The sequence below is a fragment of the Semicossyphus pulcher genome, unplaced genomic scaffold (assembly GCF_022749685.1).
Source record: "Semicossyphus pulcher isolate SPU_LCO1_2020_fin unplaced genomic scaffold, fSemPul1.0.p SCAF_8, whole genome shotgun sequence".
NCBI lineage: Eukaryota > Metazoa > Chordata > Actinopteri > Labriformes > Labridae > Semicossyphus > Semicossyphus pulcher.
Window position 1 is genome coordinate 14200122 of NW_027211759.1, and position 19281 is coordinate 14219402.

The 19281-nt window shown below is 40.4% G+C and overlaps 2 protein-coding genes across 3 annotated transcripts; both read right to left on the minus strand.

The window, feature by feature from the left end:
- Positions 1–1557: 1557 nt before the first annotated feature.
- LOC138613541 (unconventional myosin-Va-like) lies at positions 1558–15808 on the minus strand. Of its 2 annotated transcripts, XM_069687239.1 has the most exons (40): positions 15709–15808; positions 15209–15319; positions 14478–14649; positions 14045–14189; positions 13780–13936; positions 13553–13696; positions 13247–13328; positions 13034–13141; positions 12825–12931; positions 12434–12699; positions 12258–12339; positions 12036–12176; positions 11761–11886; positions 11260–11343; positions 10854–10979; positions 10588–10685; positions 9698–9784; positions 9468–9576; positions 9182–9393; positions 8933–9089; positions 7916–8155; positions 7524–7772; positions 6927–7020; positions 6692–6834; positions 6482–6595; positions 5976–6110; positions 5781–5837; positions 5451–5678; positions 5281–5345; positions 5125–5199; positions 4847–5045; positions 4438–4531; positions 4192–4335; positions 3931–4085; positions 3762–3851; positions 3523–3673; positions 3140–3422; positions 2510–2684; positions 2342–2422; positions 1558–2258 (listed from the first exon to the last, which is right to left on the minus strand). In XM_069687239.1, the coding sequence occupies exons 1-40, from the start codon at positions 15733–15735 to the stop codon at positions 2106–2108; spliced, it is 5466 nt and encodes a 1821-aa protein (XP_069543340.1). In that variant the 5' UTR covers positions 15736–15808; the 3' UTR covers positions 1558–2105. The 2 variants fall into 2 exon arrangements, with proteins under 2 accessions (XP_069543340.1, XP_069543341.1); XM_069687240.1 differs by lacking the exons at positions 5781–5837; positions 5976–6110.
- Positions 15809–16881: 1073 nt separating this feature from the next.
- On the minus strand, positions 16882–18887 carry arpp19b (cAMP-regulated phosphoprotein 19b). The gene is made up of 3 exons (XM_069687275.1): positions 18750–18887; positions 18144–18266; positions 16882–18055 (listed from the first exon to the last, which is right to left on the minus strand). The coding sequence occupies exons 1-3, from the start codon at positions 18792–18794 to the stop codon at positions 17885–17887; spliced, it is 339 nt and encodes a 112-aa protein (XP_069543376.1). The 5' UTR covers positions 18795–18887; the 3' UTR covers positions 16882–17884.
- Between the last annotated feature and the right edge of the window lie 394 nt (positions 18888–19281).

A 19281-nucleotide genomic window follows, 5' to 3' on the forward strand; every position in this document is an offset into this window, starting at 1 on the left:
CTGCCCCTAACAACTTAGGCAAACTCAAGCTTGACATAATTCTACCACGTTTCCGGTTGAACTTTTCAAAATAGTACAAACAAAATTAAAAAAAAATCTGTTGCACTACAGAGAGAAACATTTTATTTTGTGGTTTAATGATGAGTGTATATATATCTATTACTGAATTTATGTTGTGTACTTATTTGTTTGACTTTTCCCCTTCATTCTTACTTATATACTGTCGTGTGCCTTAATCTCTCATCTTAATTCTCTCTGAATATGGCTTATGACAACATTGATCATACTTTCTGGAACAAACTCCCAGAAACTCACTTCTTTAAATCAAGGCTGAAGACTCACCTGTCCACAGCTGCCTTTATTAAATTATTTCAAGAAATGTATTTTAGTTTTAATTATCTATATCTGCACTGTAACTTTTACAATTATATTTTAAATATTTTATCTTAACTTTGCTTTTCAATTTCTTGTTTTATAACGTGTTTCTTTATTTTTGTTGTCTTGTGTAAAGCACTTTGAATTACCTTGTTGCTGAAATGTGCTATATAAATAAACTTGCCTTGTCTTACTTCCGGGGGATTTGAGGCGTCACAGCAGGATTTAAAAGTGACGAAGAAAAATATATTCTTCTAACTACTCTTCTCGTTACCAGCCTCACAATGTTGAAAAACACTGCAGTTAAACAACAGAAAAAAACTGGCGCTTTTATTCTGAAAGCACCGTCACTAATATTCCAGGTTTGTCGCGTGTCTTCCTGGCTGACTTGTCGCTCACCTGCTGCGGACTTTGACAGGATGACTCCGCCTTCCCGTCTTGTGACAGCGGCTTCATGGAGTCAGGGGTGTGCTAGTTTGATCAAGGATTGTGAAAACAAAAGAAACCGGATACAGACTCCAGACAACTCGCCATATGTGAACGCATGAGTTCAGCCACTGCTTTACCACAAGTAGACACTAGAAAATATAACTAAACTTTCGAAAGAGTTGAACTGAAACTGAAAAAGGTGGGAATGCCAGGAACACTTCAACAAGGAAACACATTAACACATTGTGTGGAACTAAGAAGCTTTAGATCAACAGATAAATAATTTTAGATTTTAAGGCATTTTCATATGTTTAGCAAATACTGGGAAATGACAGATATAAGAGATAAAGATAATTTTCTCTAACAGGAAGTGTTAGGTCCTGATATCACTTAGAGTAAGAAATAGTTTGGTACATTCATGTTTTAAATCTGTATGAATTAATTAAATGACTTCTCTGTGTCAACGACTCTCTTAAAAGTCTTTTGGATCAGGTGTCTCACATTCTTCTCCCAAACATCATTGTATTTGTACCATGGGTGTTTACTGTTTGGTACAAGCTTATACCTTTGACATAACTATACATCAGAAATAATAATATTGAGTATGCCAGACAGTGTCCTTAAAAAGAATACTAAACATAAAGTATTTTACATTTTCTTGGGTACTAAAAGACACTGAAAACATCCATAACACCTCATGAGGTACGGGAAACTGTTTGTATGGTATTTCAAGCACTTCTCACATCTGTCTGAAAAGCCTTTAATATGCCGTCAACTTTAGGACTGCTTAAATACATACATGTTCCTTACAATACATCACCTGACTTTAGTACTAACAAAAAATAAATGTCAGAAATAAAACACTGTTCCTGTATTTCACCAAGACATTTACATCAACGTTTAAATCAGATGCAAATCAATATTTTAACATTGCCCATCATGGTAATTGTTTTTTTTAAATTAATGCAAGGAAAAGCACCAATTCAAAGTTAACAGGAGACGTTGGTTTATGTGAAATGTCTTTTTTTTCTTACTTATTATATTAGGAAAAATCATACAAATGAATGCAATATTGAACCCATGAATTCACAAAGAACTATCATCACCTCTGTCAGCAATAGGTTAAGTATAACAAGAGATGACCTTTAAAAGACTTTCGCCTGCGGGTTAACTGTTCACACAGCAAGAACTCTTTGGCTTTGCAGTGCAGAAAAACGTTTACAAAGATGCATGTCTTCGGTGTTTTTACTCTGGTAAACAAAATTAAGAGCACAGAGTGCCCCTGATCAGAGGTCACTGGTTTAGATGCGTTTGAGGAAGCCCAGATTGAGGCTAGCAGGGATCTGGATGGTCTCCAGAGCCACAGTGGAGGGCGTGAAGGGGAGGGTGATGGAGAAGATCTTCTTAGTGTCCATCATCAAGGCGGATGTCTCAACTCTGTCTCTCAAAAGGTTCTAAAATTTAAAAAAAATAATTTAATTAAAAAGTATCACTAGTACAATAAAACACAAAGCTAATAGACTTTGCATCTACTCACTTTAATAGTTGTGATGAAAGATGTCGACACTCGCTCTTCAAACTCGATTACCGGGGTGTATAAGGTCAACACTTTAACAATCTGCAAAGACAAACAATCAGTGATCAGAGCACAAACAACATTTCATCTCTTCATGTTTATATGGCTGAGCATGTACTGATGATGGACCTGTGCTGTGGTGAGCGCGTTGCACATGTTGCAAATAGCCTGGGCGTCTGCGTCAGTCTTCTTCTTGATCTGAAGAAGCTGCGCAGCCTGAACGAGAGGCTCCAGAGTCTCCTTGGCCCCGCAGTCCACCAGCTCTCTCTCTGCCAGCCACTCCTCCAGCTGCCAGACGTTATACCTGAAGCCAGACGCAGCAGACAAACAATTCAGACTGAACCTCGGGACTGTCCAACCAAGTTGATGTAGCGTGAAAGTATTGCTGCACATACGATACGATTTCATGCTATTTTTACAGTAAATAAAATACAAATATAAGTGAAATATCTGGTTGTCCCATTTCAGTGTGCATGATGTATGTCAATCACTATAAGTAAGTCCAATTTCAAACTTGGTTCTAGTCTTTGAAATCAAAAACAGAAACAATATGGGGATTCATTCCTTTCATCATCTTCATATTTGGTGATATAACATGAAAGGCATCCTTCTGACTTCCGACCTTATGTTGTTTATTAATCTTGAGGAAAACCATGTGCCCAAAGAGGCTCTATCCAAAAGTTTTATTCTATTTGGATTAATTTGATAAAGAATATGAATGGCTTTATGTGTTTGCAATGCTTCCATGCTAAGCTGTACCTGATCTGCAGGCCTTTACTCCAGGAGCACATGTCCTTCCGCAGCAGCAGGTTGTTGAGTGTGACCGCAGAGATGATGTAAAACTGCTGCCTGACCACCTGTTTAATGATCTCTGAATCCATCCCGTGCTGACTCATGGTGGTGTGGAAGAGGCCGAGGCGCTGCAGGAGGACTTCCACTGTAACAGCGCCCTCCTCTGGAAAACTGGTGCTCCTTTTCCTCAGGCCTGTCGGTTTGGACCCCAGAACACCCTGGATTGTCTCGTGCTCCAGCATGCTTGCCACTACACATGATACATGGATCGATTGTCAGATGATTGTTATGGTCAGGCTTCTGGAGAACAGGATGTTAGTATTATGTAAAGTTAGGGGGTGTCTTCTCACCGATCAGGGGTTGCAGGATCTCCTCCATGCATTTCATGAGCTGGCGGTAAATTTGGATGGACAGGTCACCGAAAACCTGCTGGTACTCTGACAGCTCAAAGTTGGTCAGGCATTGCTCATTCTGCTTAGGACTGTTGTGCGTCATGATGACCTGTAATAAAGGGTTGTACATACACCCAGGTTAAGAACAGGACATGGAAAACTGTAAACAACTGGTATCAAAGCCTTCTCGTGCTTACCTCGTCTCCACTGTACTGCTTCAGACAGTGCATTAATCTGCATGTGTTGGCCAGCCAGAAAGACACCATTTCTAAATCGTCTCCTCTTTTCTGTAAAAACATTGTAAAATTAATTCCAAACAAACACATCGGTCACTTTCTGAACATGTTATCAAGTTATCTACGACACCTTTATGACTCCTTTGATGCTGCTGATGGTGGAGTTGAGCAGAGCGCTGACCCTCTGATCATCATTCACATTGTCAGCGTATCGAATGCACATGAAGATGATGTAAGCAGGAAGTCCAGGAATTAAACCGACTGCCACACCACGTGGCTTCAGATCTAAAAAGATTACAATGTTTCCAAGATAAATCCTCAAATACTGCGCACCCTGATCTTTTATGCAATTGAGAAAATAATTTGCTCAATCAAAACAGGTTTAACATACCTATGACCACATTCTTAAGCAAGCGGCCCTCGTCGCCCTCCCTGTACTCCAACATGCCCTGGTACTCTTTCTCCTTGCGGGTGATGTTCACCGCTCTGACACGTGTGCTGGTCACAGAGGCCTTATTCTTCTGCTGAGCACCAGCTGAACCCAACAGAGACACAATTGAAGAAATCAGACTGTTAATGATGTCGCTAATGCCACCTAGAAAATATACAGTATGAAGAGACAGTGCCATGTGATTACCTTCAAAATCTTCAACTTTCTTCATGTAAAGTTTAAGTTGTTTTTTCAACTTGCGTATGATTTTGTCTTGTTTCTCTTGATGCTCCAAGAGTTCCTTAAAAGATGTAAAGTCAATAGATTAGTAGAAGGGCAAAACAAACTCTAACTTATTTTTTAAATCTGCATTTTGACAAACTTTAACAAAAACCTTAAATTATAAAAACACTTTATATAACTATACATTAGTTTATATGCTGTTCTCTGATGATGCAACAGCTCAGTGTTCCCTCAAGATATTTAATCTCATTTCAAGTATTAGAGAGCTCTTTCAAAGAGGTACTGATCCAGGTACAGACCTCTGGATTGTGGAAATCCTAACACCATCAAATTACTCAATATCATCTTGCCAGCCAGTGAGCTGTGGACCTACCAGGTTCTCGTTGGTCAGCCGCGTGATCTCATGCTTCAGACTCGCCTCGATGCGGGCATCTTCAGGCAGGAGGAGGCTCTGAGCCAGCAGCTTCTCCTGCTGCTCCTTTTCAACCTTCAACTTGTTCACCTCCTGAAGCAGCTTCCTGTACTTCTCACTGCGAACACGTTCCTGCTCCTGCATCTGGAACTCCAATATTCTGGAAGATGTAGGGATAGTATTTACATCAATATGACGTGAATATGTTTAAATGCACTAACAGAATGTTATTTCATCACCTGTTCGTCTCTTTCAAGCCTTCATACGCCAGCCACAGCTCTCCGTCTTCATTCAGCGTGTGGATGTCGGTGGACCTGAGGAACGGCATCACAGAATTAAAATAACACTGTACCACGTGATGGATTTAAACTGGTGCAGGAGTCACATGCTCTTACCTGTCAATGTCTTTAAATGAGGGAATGTCAAGATCTAAATTCACACCTTCCCCGAGCGCAGAGTCCTAGAGGCCAGTTAACATGGGATTAATGACTTTAGATATTTGTTGCATCATATAAAAAAAAAAAAGGGAAAAAAACGAATATGAATGTAATAACTATTTTCTCACCTTATGTTTGAGAGCCTCCTGGCGGACCATGTGCGACCGGAGAAGCAGTACTTCGTCTTTTCGCATCTCCAGCTCCTCGTTGGAAGAACTGAGCTGCTCCAGCAGCACGTTGTAGGGCAGAGAGTCGGGGGCAGGGGGGGTCCCTTCACTGTTCTCAGAGGTCAGAGACTTCCGCAGCTCATTCAGATCCTGCTTCAACTTCTTGTTCTCTGACTCCAGTTCTTGTCGCTGCATAAAGACATTTAGAAAAACAATAAAGAAATCAAACATCTGCAAAATAATTTGTGTCTTGATTCAGCGTTTTTCAGCGTATTTCAATACAAATCTGACTTTCAGAGTTTCCAGGTCCAGTTCTGCTCTGCCAACAGTTCTCTGCTTCTCCACCTCCTTTTTGAGAAATATACACAACATGTAAACATCTATCAATTCATTAAAAAAACAAATAGGTTACTGACACAAAAGTCTTTGTTTTCTTTCGTAATTTTTCATTACATTTAGGAAAACGACTTTTATTTCAGTCCATACTTTTGCCTTCTCATGTCGGGCTTCTTCTCTCTTATCTAGCTGCTGCCATAGGGCCTGTTTGTCCTGCTCCAGTTCCTTCACTTTTCTCTGCAGCTTCAGAAGGACTGGCAGGTCCACTGTCAACTGGGACTCATCCTAACAAAACACAGCAAGCCTGTGGTTGATGAATCTCTTCACAATATAACCACAATGCTGAACTAATAGGATTGTAAAGCAGAAAAGCCGGAAAAAAGAAGCTTCCCACAGCTGTTCCTTGGAACGGGAGTCCAGTTTCCTGCACATGCATGCACATGCAATGCAAACATTAAGAAACACCTCTATTTTCAACCCGCTTTTTGTTTCTCTAATCATTTGATAGTAAGCAACTCAGCACAAATGTTTAAAGCCACCTTTAAGAAGACAGAGGGAGAGTATTTCCAAGCCGAGTAAAGATACAGGTTAGGCAGAGTATCGCTTCAAAGTTATTCTGATATTGCAGCATGATACTGTGTCGTTTTCTACGTTACCTCTGTTTGTATAGAGCTGTCTTCTCCCTCGGACGAGCACAGGCTCTGACTGAACTCAGATGAGTTACTGCTGTAGCTGGAGTCTGTCCTGCTGAGTCCAGATTTGCTTGGACTCTGATGAAAAAAGTAAAAAAAAAGTTACACCAGGAATAAGCAGCGAAACACATAACTGGTCCATTATTATAACATTTAAATTCAAGCGTTCCTTACAATACTGATATCCATCTCTTCTTTCAGGTCTCTGTGCTGCTCCTCCAGATGCAGGTGTTCACTCAGCAGACTTTGGTAGCGAGAGCGTTCTTCAGTTAAGTCCTTCTCCATCTGTTTTGTAATCTCTGTGTTGGTTTTAATCTCTGAAACAAAACACTTTTGTTTGTTCATTTATTCATTCCAAATTCAGCCGTTATGTAAGCGCTGCAGAGGTTTGTTGTGAACTGCTCCGTACCTGTTAGCTGTTGGGCTTGTTCCAGGATTAGTTTGTTCAGTTCATCTTTCTCGCTGTTTAACAAGCTGTTCTTCGTGTTAAGCTCTTCTACCACCTGATTGTGAGAGGGGGCAAAAATCATGTGTTCTTATTCTTTACTACTTTTAATCGTGGCTTTTACTGTTTAAGAAACTAAAAAGTGGAGCAAAGTCTTTTATATAACGGCAAGTTTCTATTCTGTCCTTTTGTAACTCAAATGTTGCACAGTCATTTCTATTATGTAACTCCACAGGCCAACATGGTTGATTTGTGAGAACTTGAAACATAAATGTTAATTCCTTCTTTAACATTTGGTCAAGCAAACTTAAAAGTCATAAAACTCAATTAACATGAAGCTCAAAGCAGGAAAATGATGAGATCACAGAGCCAGCAGAAGAAATAATTGCCTACCCTAAATTAACAGACAGAAATAAAACCAAAAACGTTCAGGAAAATATAATTTACCAATGAAAGATGAACAGAGGGTTGACAAACACTTGAAATAAACACTGCTGTAGGGTTTAGTGCAGAAAATAACAGTTTAGGTTCACAGTGAGTAAAGTTGTGTAGAAGGCCTACCTGTTGTGTCTGCTCAGTATAGACCTTTGTCTGCTCTTCCAGTACATCTTTCTCCCTGCGTGTGTTTTCCAGCTCATGCTGAAGGAAAGAGAGCTGCTCCAGCAGCGAGGGAAGCTTCTTTGCCTTGGCTCTGGCCTCCTGCTCTGATCTATGTAGTTTTTCAGTCTCTCTGCTCTGTCTCTCCCTCTCCAGAGCCTGGGTCTTCTCCACAGAAGTCAGCCTCTCACTGAGCTCTCTGTTTTCTTTGTGCTGCAGGGAGGAAAAACACACACATGCTGTGCATGTGATACAACTGTTCCAAATGACCCAATGTCTTTTCATGTTTCTTTTTTTTCGCTCAGAGTAAACAACTACTTTGCAAAACTTGAAATCCACACTCACACACCACTCACCTGCTCATTTATCTTATGCTGCAACTGCAAAATCTTGTTCTCCATGCCAATGTTGAGCTTCTTGAAGTGCTCCACGGAGCGGGCCTCCACTTTCAGCTTCTTTAAGCTCTTCTTGGCCCTCATGCGGCGTACACAGCTCTGCAGCAGGGTGATGGCTGCCACGCTGCGTCTGTAATGCTGTCTAGCCAACCAGCCTCTCACCCACCTCTGGATGACCACTGCCTTTTGCTCAAACATCATCTGTGAATAAAAAAAAACAAATATGACAATGTCGAGATTATAAGCTACAGTTGCAGTTACTGTTAACGAAACACAGGGAGAAAACCTAAGGGCCTTGTGTACAATAATATGGATTCTTTCTTAAAGTGGATGGTAACCTTATTTTTCCATGATAAGTGCCCATGCATGTTTTGTTGGTTAAATTGTATTAGCATCATGTGTCATGCATATCTGCCAAACCATTTCACAGCTTTCAATAACAGCAGCTGACAGGAAGTAAACAAGCTGTTGCATAGCAACACAATACCAGAGAAATGTCTTATACATTTAAAAGTATTGAAATGAAGTCAACAAAGTCATCAGTTATATTATCAGTCTCTATTTATATGACTGAATAATTAAGAATCCTACATGGCTATCAAGGTTTAGGAACTGAAAAACAATCTGCTGCTTGAACAATGTTACTACCGGCTGGCACATTTGAGCTTCCTTTCAGCTGGGAACCTTCCATATTAAAGCTGCGCCACTTCCTGTTTTGTTGGTTATTGTGATATTTAAGTATCAAGTTCCGGCATAGGTTGAAAAAATCCCCTTAATAATTATTTTAAATACCAGAAAACAGTCTCAAAATTGAGGCAAGTGAAAATCATAGCTGATGTTATCTTTGCCTTTTGGATATATGTTTGTAAAATCTTAATACCACAAGAAGACCTTCCAGTAAAGGAGACCAGAAAAGTATGAAATTACAACTTTTTAAATGTATAGCAGCATTTAAATTCTTATGAAGCGTGGCATTACCTTAAAGTACTGCTTTTTAGCCATGTAGGCCCTAAAGAAGCACTGGATAGTGACAGCGGCAGAGCGCTGCCGCTGGTACCGTCTCCTCATCACCCACATGCGCACAGTCCGCTGAATGACAATAGCTGCTCTGGTTCTCCGCAGAAACTTAACATAACTGAAAAAAAACATACAAAACATGTTAAAGCAGCTAGAAGTTGTTTTGTATTTCCCCTTCTTATTCTGCTGTTGTTTGACGTCTTCACTCACCAGCGTGCCTGGTGACCCCGCACATATCTCTGTATGGTAACAGCCGATTCCCTCATCCTCAGGTACTTTTTGCGGGCCAGCCAGCAGCGGATCGTCTTCTGGATCCGGACACAAGCCATACGCAGCTTGTCAGAACGCAGCTTCTCCAGGTAAGCCACCTGACCAGCCCTGAAGAAAATCTTGTTTTTGCCAAACTGATACTGATCCTGGTCCTACAAGCAAAACGCAGAGTCGTAAATATAAAATATAATATTTCATGGGAGGACTTTTAATGATTCGGACCTACCTTGATAAGTTTTTCCAAGAGATTTTTGCAGGTTAGTTTTCTATCAGGAAGCACATCCTTCTGCTTCATGAGGACCCGATAACGACTGAAGAATTCCTGATAGGTCCATCTACAATAATGATATCAATGAGAGAAGTTGCCTATATTATTTTAATAGGATTATGTATTATAACACATATGATTCTCTGTACAACTGCTCATGGGCCTGTGCTCTGTTGTTGATACTCTACCTTGATGGGAAGCCTGCTGCTGAGATCCGGATCGTTTCCAGGATGCCACATGCTCGGAGCTGCTGCACCGCCCTCACAGGGTCCATGCTTAAACAAAAATTTAACAAGGGTTCATAAAAACGAGGGTGTACTATATGTACATATGTATCATAGACTGTATAAAAAGATGGGTGACATGACAGCTCCCTAAAAGTGAAGCCAAAATATTTTGAGCGCTCCCTTCTGACTGGCTGCAGTATAGGTCATAAAGCCCGCCTCCTCCATGTTAACAGATGGGACATGAGTCAAACTATGCAATCAAAATACACGCCAAATATATTTTTCTCAAACATGGTTTCTGTCATTATAGTTTGTTATTATAATGCTGATTTAAGTCCAAGTGTTCATTTTTCTGACAAGTTTATTTTTAACTAGTTATTTGATGTTGTCAAAAAGATGATTGACAGCTCTGTTAACAAATACGGCTCCTGCAGACGATCTGTTCTGGATTAGCGGAGTAGAGGAGGAACAGTGAGATGAACCCTGACTAACACTGACACTACAGTCATTGAAGTTTCTGTGAATGTCTGTTTCAGACCACCACAAGAAGCTGTTCTGCTGTTATACACGGCAATGTGTATAACAGCCTTGTTAATTTAAGTGTGTGTATTGGTTAACGGAAGTGGCTAACACTACCTGCTGATCTCTGCCGCGCAACTCTGGCTCCGAATGACATAACCATCGCAAGATGGCAGAACCTATCATGGGGGCTATTTTGGTATCAATTTCGTACAATGAGAGCAGATGGAGACGCGTCGTCCATCTTTATATGCAGTTATTGATGTGTACATATCATAAGTGCTTGCTGCAGATAATCATTCCAAACAGAAGAGTGAAATAATCGCCCTCACCTGAATGAAGCTTTATCGTCATTTGGCTTAATGCAGCGGACATAGTGAGGAGTTGTAGCGTTGAGCGTGTCCATCAGCAGATGCAGAGACTGCCGAAACTGAGTAAAAAAAAACAGTGGATCCTCTTAAGTAACAATGGAAAACAACACATTGTAAAACAAATCAACCCCAGTCAATAATAATACCAAGCTTTTAAATACAATGAGAATTGTAACTGTACAACAAACACCACTATATTTTATATCGCCTGCTCTTTATGCTCTCACCTGCAGTCCAACAGTCTTCTTGTTATCCTTTTGGGTGTGACCAGCCCTTCCAGTGACACCAGTACGCTTGTTAGAGGAGCTTGTTGCCTTTCCATCATCCTCAAACAGCTTCAGCAGCAAGTCAAACTAAAAAACATTTTTCAGAGATCAACAGGACAAAACATGAAGCTATCATTGAACAGCAGGTGGCAGTGTGCTCAACATGAAGTTTACAGAGTGGGCGTATTTCCTCCAATAGTTGTGGTCGAACAATTATAGGGTGTATGCCAAAGGATTTGTAACACAAAATAAATCTTCAACTCATTAATTTTTTTGTTAAGGTGTTAACACTGACACCTCCACAAAGAGAGGGGGGGGGGGGCATAGGAAGTGGAAAATATAATAAAGAATGTATTCAATGTTTCACCTTGCTCTTTTTCAGCACATTAATCTGCTCCTCGTTCACTGTGTCCTTGTTTTTCTCCAGGAAACCCTCACACTGGTACTCCACCTAGGCACAAAGGACACAGCTCACACAGTGTTCTTTTAAAAGAGCAAAGGTCATATTCATCATTCAAGGTATTAAATACACTGATTAGTGCTGCTCTATTGAAAAGAGTCATTAAACTTTTATGGAGAAGGAGAAGTTAGAAATCACAATTTCACACTCTACTCTCGTGTTGGTTTTGATTAGAAAACATGAGTCATCCATCCGTTCATGTCCCATGCTGCTTGTGTTTAGGTTTAGGCACACTCTTTTGGAGTAAGGAGCACATTAGTTTTATGTCCCCCATCCTTTACAGATTTGAACTGTTGAAGGAAACATAAAATCCCGGAATAAACCCGTTCAGATGAAGGACAGAAGGACCCCAGCCTTTCTCTGTTGAACTGAGACACTGAGACATAACCCCCCCTCAGCATGTTTTACCTCATCTGCAAAGTGGTGTATGATGAAAGCTCTGTTTGATAACCTGGGTTTATCAAAGTGAGCCTTCTGCTTCAGGAGAGTGTTGTACAGTTTCTGGGCCCATGTGTCATCGGAGCCTTTGGGCATCTACGGAAACAGGAAGAGCTGACACATCAGTTAGTCATTGCCTTACTCATAACCTCCAAACATAGCAAGGTTGGAGAGTTCTCCAGTGGAAAGTAGCTGGAAACCAACTTCTACTGTACGAAACAGAAGAAAAAGAACTGTGATTTTACCTTGCACTCCTCATCCAGAAGGTCCAGGACGCCCAGCTTGGCTTCGATGAGATCAATGCACGGCTGGTTGTCATAGAAGTCAATCAATGTCCAAGGGATCTCCTCTTTCATGTACTCTTCTTGCTCTAGTTTGAAGACGTGCTGCGGGGAGTGATAGCTGAACATGATTTACATGCACGCATGATTTTAAAATGATCGAGTGCAGCGTACAAAGACACATACCATGTTAAACTGTTGTTGAAGCTTCTCATTGGCATAATTGATGCAGAACTGTTCAAAGCTGTTGATGTCAAATGTTTCAAACCTGAGGAAAAAAACATGTTTAAATAAAAAAACACACATCTTGTGATCTTGGGAACTAAAGTGGAACAACCACAAACCTGTGGATAAAAACGTACCCATAGATGTCGAGCACACCGATAAAGGAGCGTTGTTTCACTGTAGATTTTAAGGCACTGTTAATACTGTCCACAATCCTGCAGAAGACTCTAGAATAGATGTGTTTAGCTAGGGCGTTTCGGCCATTGACTGCACTCATTTTGGACACAGTCTTGACAAAGGTTTCCGTGGTTGTCTTGAGCTTCCTGTGACATAACCAGTGGGCCATTTCTTCACAGGGGACCCCCATCAACTCACAGAACACCAACAGGTGGATATTATCTGGCTGGGAAAGAATTAAAAGTAATGATCTGATGAAGGTGATACAAACATCCTGCATACAGCATCTGGACATAAATGTAACTAAATATACTGAACAAAATATTCTCTTGTTGTGGCGTTAAAAGTTACCATGATGTTGCTTCTGTCTGCTGACTGCTCTTTCACCTCCACGTTGCTAAGGTGGAGAATAGCAGCCAGAATTTGGTAAATTGCCATTTGATCACTTTCACTGATTCCTACAATGAAAACAGAATAATAAAACAATAATGATGATCAATTCCGACATACAAAAAATCTTGTTCTGCTCAATCCAACATGCAAATGCAACGAAAACACACCTAACAGTGAGAAAGCTCTCCTGGTACTGCACATCTCTTTGGCATCATCCACCCCATCTATGACTGGGCTATGACCCTGGTTAGTATAGTGGAAGTCATCTGCGCAACCTTTAAACATAAATCATATAAAGTGTTGTAATAAACAGACTCTATAACAACTTCTATTGCAATCCTCAGAATACGACAACAACGATATGTTGGAGCCACTCATACCTAACTTGAAGGCTTTGAACTCTGGTAGATGTGAAGAGGCACACAGCTGGTAGAATATGTGGTAGTTCCTCTCTCCATGGGCCTAAAAGTAAGGCACAGGCATCTTTCAGGGAAGCTTAACCGTGCTTTTTTTATATTGTTTGCTAAATCGTTGCTAAGATAATCACATGTTGCTTGTTACATGCACATAAGAGTGTTTCAAATCAATCAAATGCGGGGAGAAACACAGATATGTAGGGCAACATTCACACACTGAAGGCAGTCACCTAAAGACATGCAACCTAAATCCATACAAATGATATTTACCTGAAACACAACTCGAGACTTTTCCAGTAAGTAGGTTCTCATGTTCGCTCCAGTTATACAGAGCTTCCTGTCAAACCCAATCTCAATGTACTTCCCAAAGCGACTGCTGTTGTCATTCCTTGTCGTCTTGGCATTTCCAAGGGCCTGAGAGAGACATCCAAAAAGCTCTCAGTAACCTTTGTTCATTATATTATTTGTCATATTTCCTGTCAAGTTGAAAGTGTTACCTCCATGATAGGGCTCGAAGCAAGGACTTTCTCCTCAACGTTGGCCTCACCAGAAGAGCAGCTGACCGTGGCAAAGTAGCGCATAGCGTACTTAGCAGAGACGGTTTTGCCTGCTCCCGACTCTCCACTTACTATGATTGACTGGTTTCTTTCATCTCTGTGTCAAAAGATGTGACGGCACACAGACCAAATATCAGCATAAAATGAGACTTACATTTCATTTGCATTCGACTGTATCAGTAACTGTATTTGGAGGGTACACAACCTAGCCATCTGTTTGTATGCTTCCTCTGCTACAGCAAATATATGGGGGTCCATGTCTCCCATGTTCTGCCCACTGTAGGCATTGATGATGTCAGCTTCGTAGATTGGCAGGCTCTCATAAGGATTGATCGCAACCAGGACAATTCCTAAATAGCGCAAGGAGAGAAGTTGTTGTTACAGCAGCATTGTAGCATATGTTTGTTACTCGACAGAGATTCGAATTAATGAACAGTTCATCCTGAATGTAGTTGATTTGTCTGCATTAATTATCTTGAATTCATACAATACATTTGAGTGTGTGTTCCTTTAAGAGCAGCCTGCGCTGTAGTAATCAGCATAATGAACTGTGGATTATGTCAGAGCCTACAGTAAGCAGGACTCCAAAGTCTACAGTGACAGTGATAGTGTGAGTCAAAGATGATGAAGCCCTTTACCACAGTATGTGTAAATCAACTTGGAGTCGATGAAGCGCACTTTAAGGTTGTGAAGCACAGCAGGCTCATGAAGGTAGCTGAGAGCTGTGAGGTCATTTTCCCCCACCAGGATGTTAGGGTTTCTTAGTGGTGGCAGGTTGTTGGTTTTGGGGTCTATTTTGTGTTCCACCTCCTAGATACAAACAGGAAGTTAGCATTAAGTACTTAAAGCGTAAGTTACTTTACTTTTAGAAAAACAACTGTAGAACAAACAGTGGAAAAATAGATGAGTAAGTACAAAAATCTCAGCAGCAATAGTACTTCACATTAAGGCTTACTAGCAAACACTGTGCTTGGCTTATTCATGTTAAGTCATGATAACAGTTTGGCCTTATTTCTGCGACTGAAATACATGCCCAAACTCGACAGCACAGCTGCAGGTAGCAACAGCACTGAGTGATACATTTTCAGCCACGCTGTTTCTACATTTTTATCCATTAGATCACCTATCTCAAGCTAAATTAAAAGTCTGCAGAATTGCATATAGAGGCACAAGGTGTTTGTCAGCTACCTCGAATAATCACACTGTATTGCACACAGAGATTTATGAGGCTCCATTGCCAGTATTTTTGTAGAGAAATATGGGCATGGCTCCCTGGCAAGACATCACACACCCATTTCCACCTCAGTACCTTTAACTCCCTTTGTGTGACTGTATGGGTTTGTGTGTCTGTGGCATTTGCCTGTCTCACCGTGCCATCTTCCAGCTGCACAGTCAGCGTCAGGTCGCCAGGAGTGTAATCTTTGATAAGCTCTGCTGGCCTCCACACTTCTGCTGCATCTGGGAGCCATACACGGGCATACTGATGGACAGAGAGAAACCGGGTCAGAGCCATTCAGCCACTACACTTACAGTTAGTTACACAGTCTTTAAAAAACACTACAAAATACAGCAGTGACATGTATCTTGGGAAAAAATGAAGGATAGCTAGGTCAACTCAGCAGACAGCAGTCATGCGTAACGTTATAATGTGGATGACACGGTAAATTTGAAGTAGCAGACATATATAAAACGTAATACAATGCGATTTTTAAAACCCCAAAAGCTGATTAGTAAACATATCTAAGTGACTAGCAGGGGGAAATCACCTTTCCTGACGGATAACGATAAGTACACTAACGTTAGCAAGTTAGGAAAAACCGTTGAATGAGCTTGACAACCGACAGTTAAATTTCCATCAAGTTTGCCTACCTTTGAATAAAGTTCAGAGGCTGCCATGGCTTCACTTTCGCTCCGTGAGCCGTCAGGAATCTCCTCTGCCAGCAGAGAGAAGATTCAACTTTTTGTTGACTGTCCAGAGCGGAAAAAAATGAACTTTTTCTGAGCCCCTCTCCTGCGCTCCAGGAGCTCAGATGCAGGACGATTCAACTGCTACTTCAACAGTTGTCAGTCAGCCTGCGCGTGCCCTGACACGTTTAACTCTCGTGCGTCTTGCGTGCCTCCCAGCGGCCAAAACGCGCATGTCCACTTCACCGCTTGAGAAAAACATTAGTGCTACGAGATACCTTGTGCTCTACTCATTATGCATGACAGTTTTTAGCAAGCTATTACAATTTAAAGGGAATGTCATCAGACTGTAACTTTAGCACTTTTATCTTCATTATAGTTTAAATTTCACTTATTTTCAATTTGTTCAATTTAATGCCCAATTCTTTTCTTTTAAAGTTTAGTTTTAGTCTGGTCACCCTGCTTATTAAAATGTGATAAGGGTTTCCTTTTTGATTTGATTTATTTTTTGTACCATTCTAATTAATTAAGCATTTGGTATGATTTTCATCCTCCCTCCCATTGCCGCTCTGGTTGAGGCCCTGCTCATGCACTGCACTAAGTAGACTGCATTTAGGAGGTACTTAATTTAAGAAGTTCCCCTTGTGAAATTTGCTGTATTTCAGTTGAAACTACAGGTACTTTCACTGAAGTTTTGCTGATAGCTTTGATTTTGTAGGGTAAGGCTTTACATGCAAGAAACTCCAGTCCACAACACTGTATGGAGTAGCGACCTCCACAATAACAAAGTTACTTATCTATACAAAAATCATGTAGCATTGTAAATGGGTGCATGCAACATGCATGTGAATTTGTATATTCTTAACAGTTTAAATTCACTTACTTCATTGTATCTAGTGTTACAATAAAATATTGATAATTTTCTATTGCTGTAAATGGATAATTCATTAAAAATGAACATTTGAATGAATACTACAGCAGTCATTTAAGAAATAAATATTCAAATCCATTCTACAGCAACAGGTAGGTTATGGGCTTGTCTAAATCAGAGGTTCGAGATAATCAGTTTGTTGTATTTGACTTTGTGTGCTACAACAGATAAAGACCACACTCAATAAAAAAGGTGTACTTAGAATATATTATGCAAAACTATTTTATTTACAAAAACAAATGGCACAGTGTGACTGCACAGTAAATGCACATGTACACCCCAGACATGTCAAGGGAGGTGCTTTCCATAAAATCCTAAGTGATTCCAGTCAGACAGTGACAGACATTTCAGGCAAAAATTCACAACCAAGATTCTCACTGAGGGAGCAAATATTGCTCAAGAGGAACAACGGTTCATTACTTTTAAGGCCATTTTAAGAAGTCAGGATGAGATGGAGTCTTTGCAAACCAATGTCTCTAAAATGAATTAAAACACAACCAGCTACAACGTGTGTTTGTGATCTACTCTTAAGAATCAAACAGCTTCACTGAAAGAGGAAAGGAAATAAACACTTTAGGATTAGAAAACAAAAAAACTAAACAGGATTACTTTACTTTTCATTTTTCAAACAGACAGGCCTCCATATGAGCAGGTTAATACTCAAAACAGTTACAAACCGAAAGGCATATTTGTAAATTACACTTTTACTTCACACATACATCAATGCAAACTGTGGTCATCATTTATGTCTCTGGCCATAACTCAGAAGTATTTTCTGCCTCTGTAATTATCAGTGACATGGTAAAACTAGATTCCTTTGTACTGATGACAAAAAGATTCTCTCCGTTCCTTTGCTGCTGTCAGACATGCAATTTGCATAGAGGCATTTATTCTTAAAAGTGAAAATGTTCTGTGAAAATAGGAAAACTCTGATGACCATTCACTTTTACAAATGTGATATTATGGTCAGGAAGTTATCAGTACTTAAATGTTCTAGATCGTGAGAAACAGTTTCAGCTTCAACTTTGTTGGACTTCACCCAATGACAATTCAGATCCTGGCAGTTGCAAATACTTCTCAAGTATCTGGCTTGATACATAACTTGTTCTTAGAGAATACATACGAACGTGAAAAATAAACAGAAATGTAAACAGTAGGTGGATGTGAAGTGGGAGTAGGAATGGTAAGAAAACAGTAATCATAAAACCATCAACCAGCCAATTTGCTGGCCACAATTGAAGTCTTTCTTTGGGGCAGGTCCTGAGGTGTTGGGATGTGCCCCCCTGTGATCTCAGTCTTCTCTGTTGGTGCCGATGGCAACTGCTTATTCTTTATTTTTGCCTTTGCCATGTTGTAGTCACCAGAGTCAAAATACTTTTGCTGGACAAACAAAAAAGACAAAGTATAAACATTTTTTGACTGATATAGTGAAAATGAGTAGCTGGCCAAGTTAAGTTATGAAACGAACCCCCTTCTGAAGTCGTTTCCTGAGAAGGTCTGAGCCTCCAGGCTTGGCTCCAAGGTTAGGATACCTAGCCTTCAGCTTGGCTTCCTCAGCTTTCTCTGGACTGATTACTTTGTCCTCCATTTCCTGTTGAAAGAGCAGAGTTTATGGAAGGCAAATGCACCACTGAGCTTGGAGACAAACTGTGACATTTCCTTAAAATTCTGCAATAATGATCCGACAGGAGCAGTTATATCTAGTATGGCATCTAATTGTATTTTATAATATATAAGCGCCGCCATGAGGAAAACTCCAACTGGTGTTTGCCTAGCATCTATCTTTGTATTTGGCATATTTAGCTACAGCATCAGCCAATGTTTGCTAAGCTATTAAAAGGAAAAACAAGTGATTGTGGTAACTTACACACTGGCCTTAAATATCAGGGTTTCTTGTTTTGATTTGCCAACAAACGCTGGTAGCTAATTCCTTAGCATAGCATCGCTGATGACATTAGCTCATGGCTGCTTCTTGCTAACTAGCTTGCTGCTAGCAGTCTGCTAATTTAAAAGATTGAACGGGCTAGCAGCGGTGGCTAACTATTTAAATTTCCAGTTATTCGTTACAATTTACCTGCAATTCGTCAGAAGTTCTCGTTCCTTCAACTTCCTCGGACATCGCTGTATTGAATCCCTGCTCTGCTCGCAAAACTGTAGCTGTATTTGTTTAACGAGCGCTTCTGAAAGATGAAAGGTGGTGCTACTGGCAGGCAACGACTAGGCGGGCGAGGGTAGGAGCCTGTCATGCAGCCTGTCCAGCAACAGGCCGGTGAATCGATGCCAGAGAAGCAGATGGGAGAGCGACTGTGACCATCCTTTTTAATACAGTCTATGGGACCATCAGATCACCACTAAAAGAGCGTTAAGAGCCCGACAAATGCTGTGAAAAATGTACTTTTATACTGGGTCTATAATAAGAATAATATCTGAATATGTTGACTTATTTATCAATGTATTTATGCCTTGAAAGTCCATGAAAAAAAATCTTTCTCAAACATCTTTATATTGAAAATACACAACTCTAAATTAAAATTAATGTAACCGGGTTTTACAATGGCACAGTAGGTCTACCATAGAAGTTAGATCACATAGAGGTGCAGGATATT

What these genes read in the sequence shown, in the direction of transcription:
- LOC138613541 (XM_069687239.1), bottom strand. Translation starts at nt 15,735, where the DNA reads ATGGCAGCCTCTGAACTTTATTCAAAG. An exon ending in ATGTGCTGAAAAAGAGCAAG is followed by an intron (nt 10,980 to 11,259) that starts GTGAAACATTGA and finishes AATGTTTTTTAG; the next exon opens with TTTGACTTGCTGCTGAAGCT. An exon ending in AGAAGACTGTTGGACTGCAG is followed by an intron (nt 10,686 to 10,853) that starts GTGAGAGCATAA and finishes TTTTTTACTCAG; the next exon opens with TTTCGGCAGTCTCTGCATCT.
- arpp19b (XM_069687275.1), bottom strand. Translation starts at nt 18,794, where the DNA reads ATGTCCGAGGAAGTTGAAGGAACGAGAACTTCTGACGAATTGCAG. An exon ending in GAACTTCTGACGAATTGCAG is followed by an intron (nt 18,267 to 18,749) that starts GTAAATTGTAAC and finishes CTCTTTCAACAG; the next exon opens with GAAATGGAGGACAAAGTAAT. An exon ending in GGAAACGACTTCAGAAGGGG is followed by an intron (nt 18,056 to 18,143) that starts GTTCGTTTCATA and finishes TTGTTTGTCCAG; the next exon opens with CAAAAGTATTTTGACTCTGG.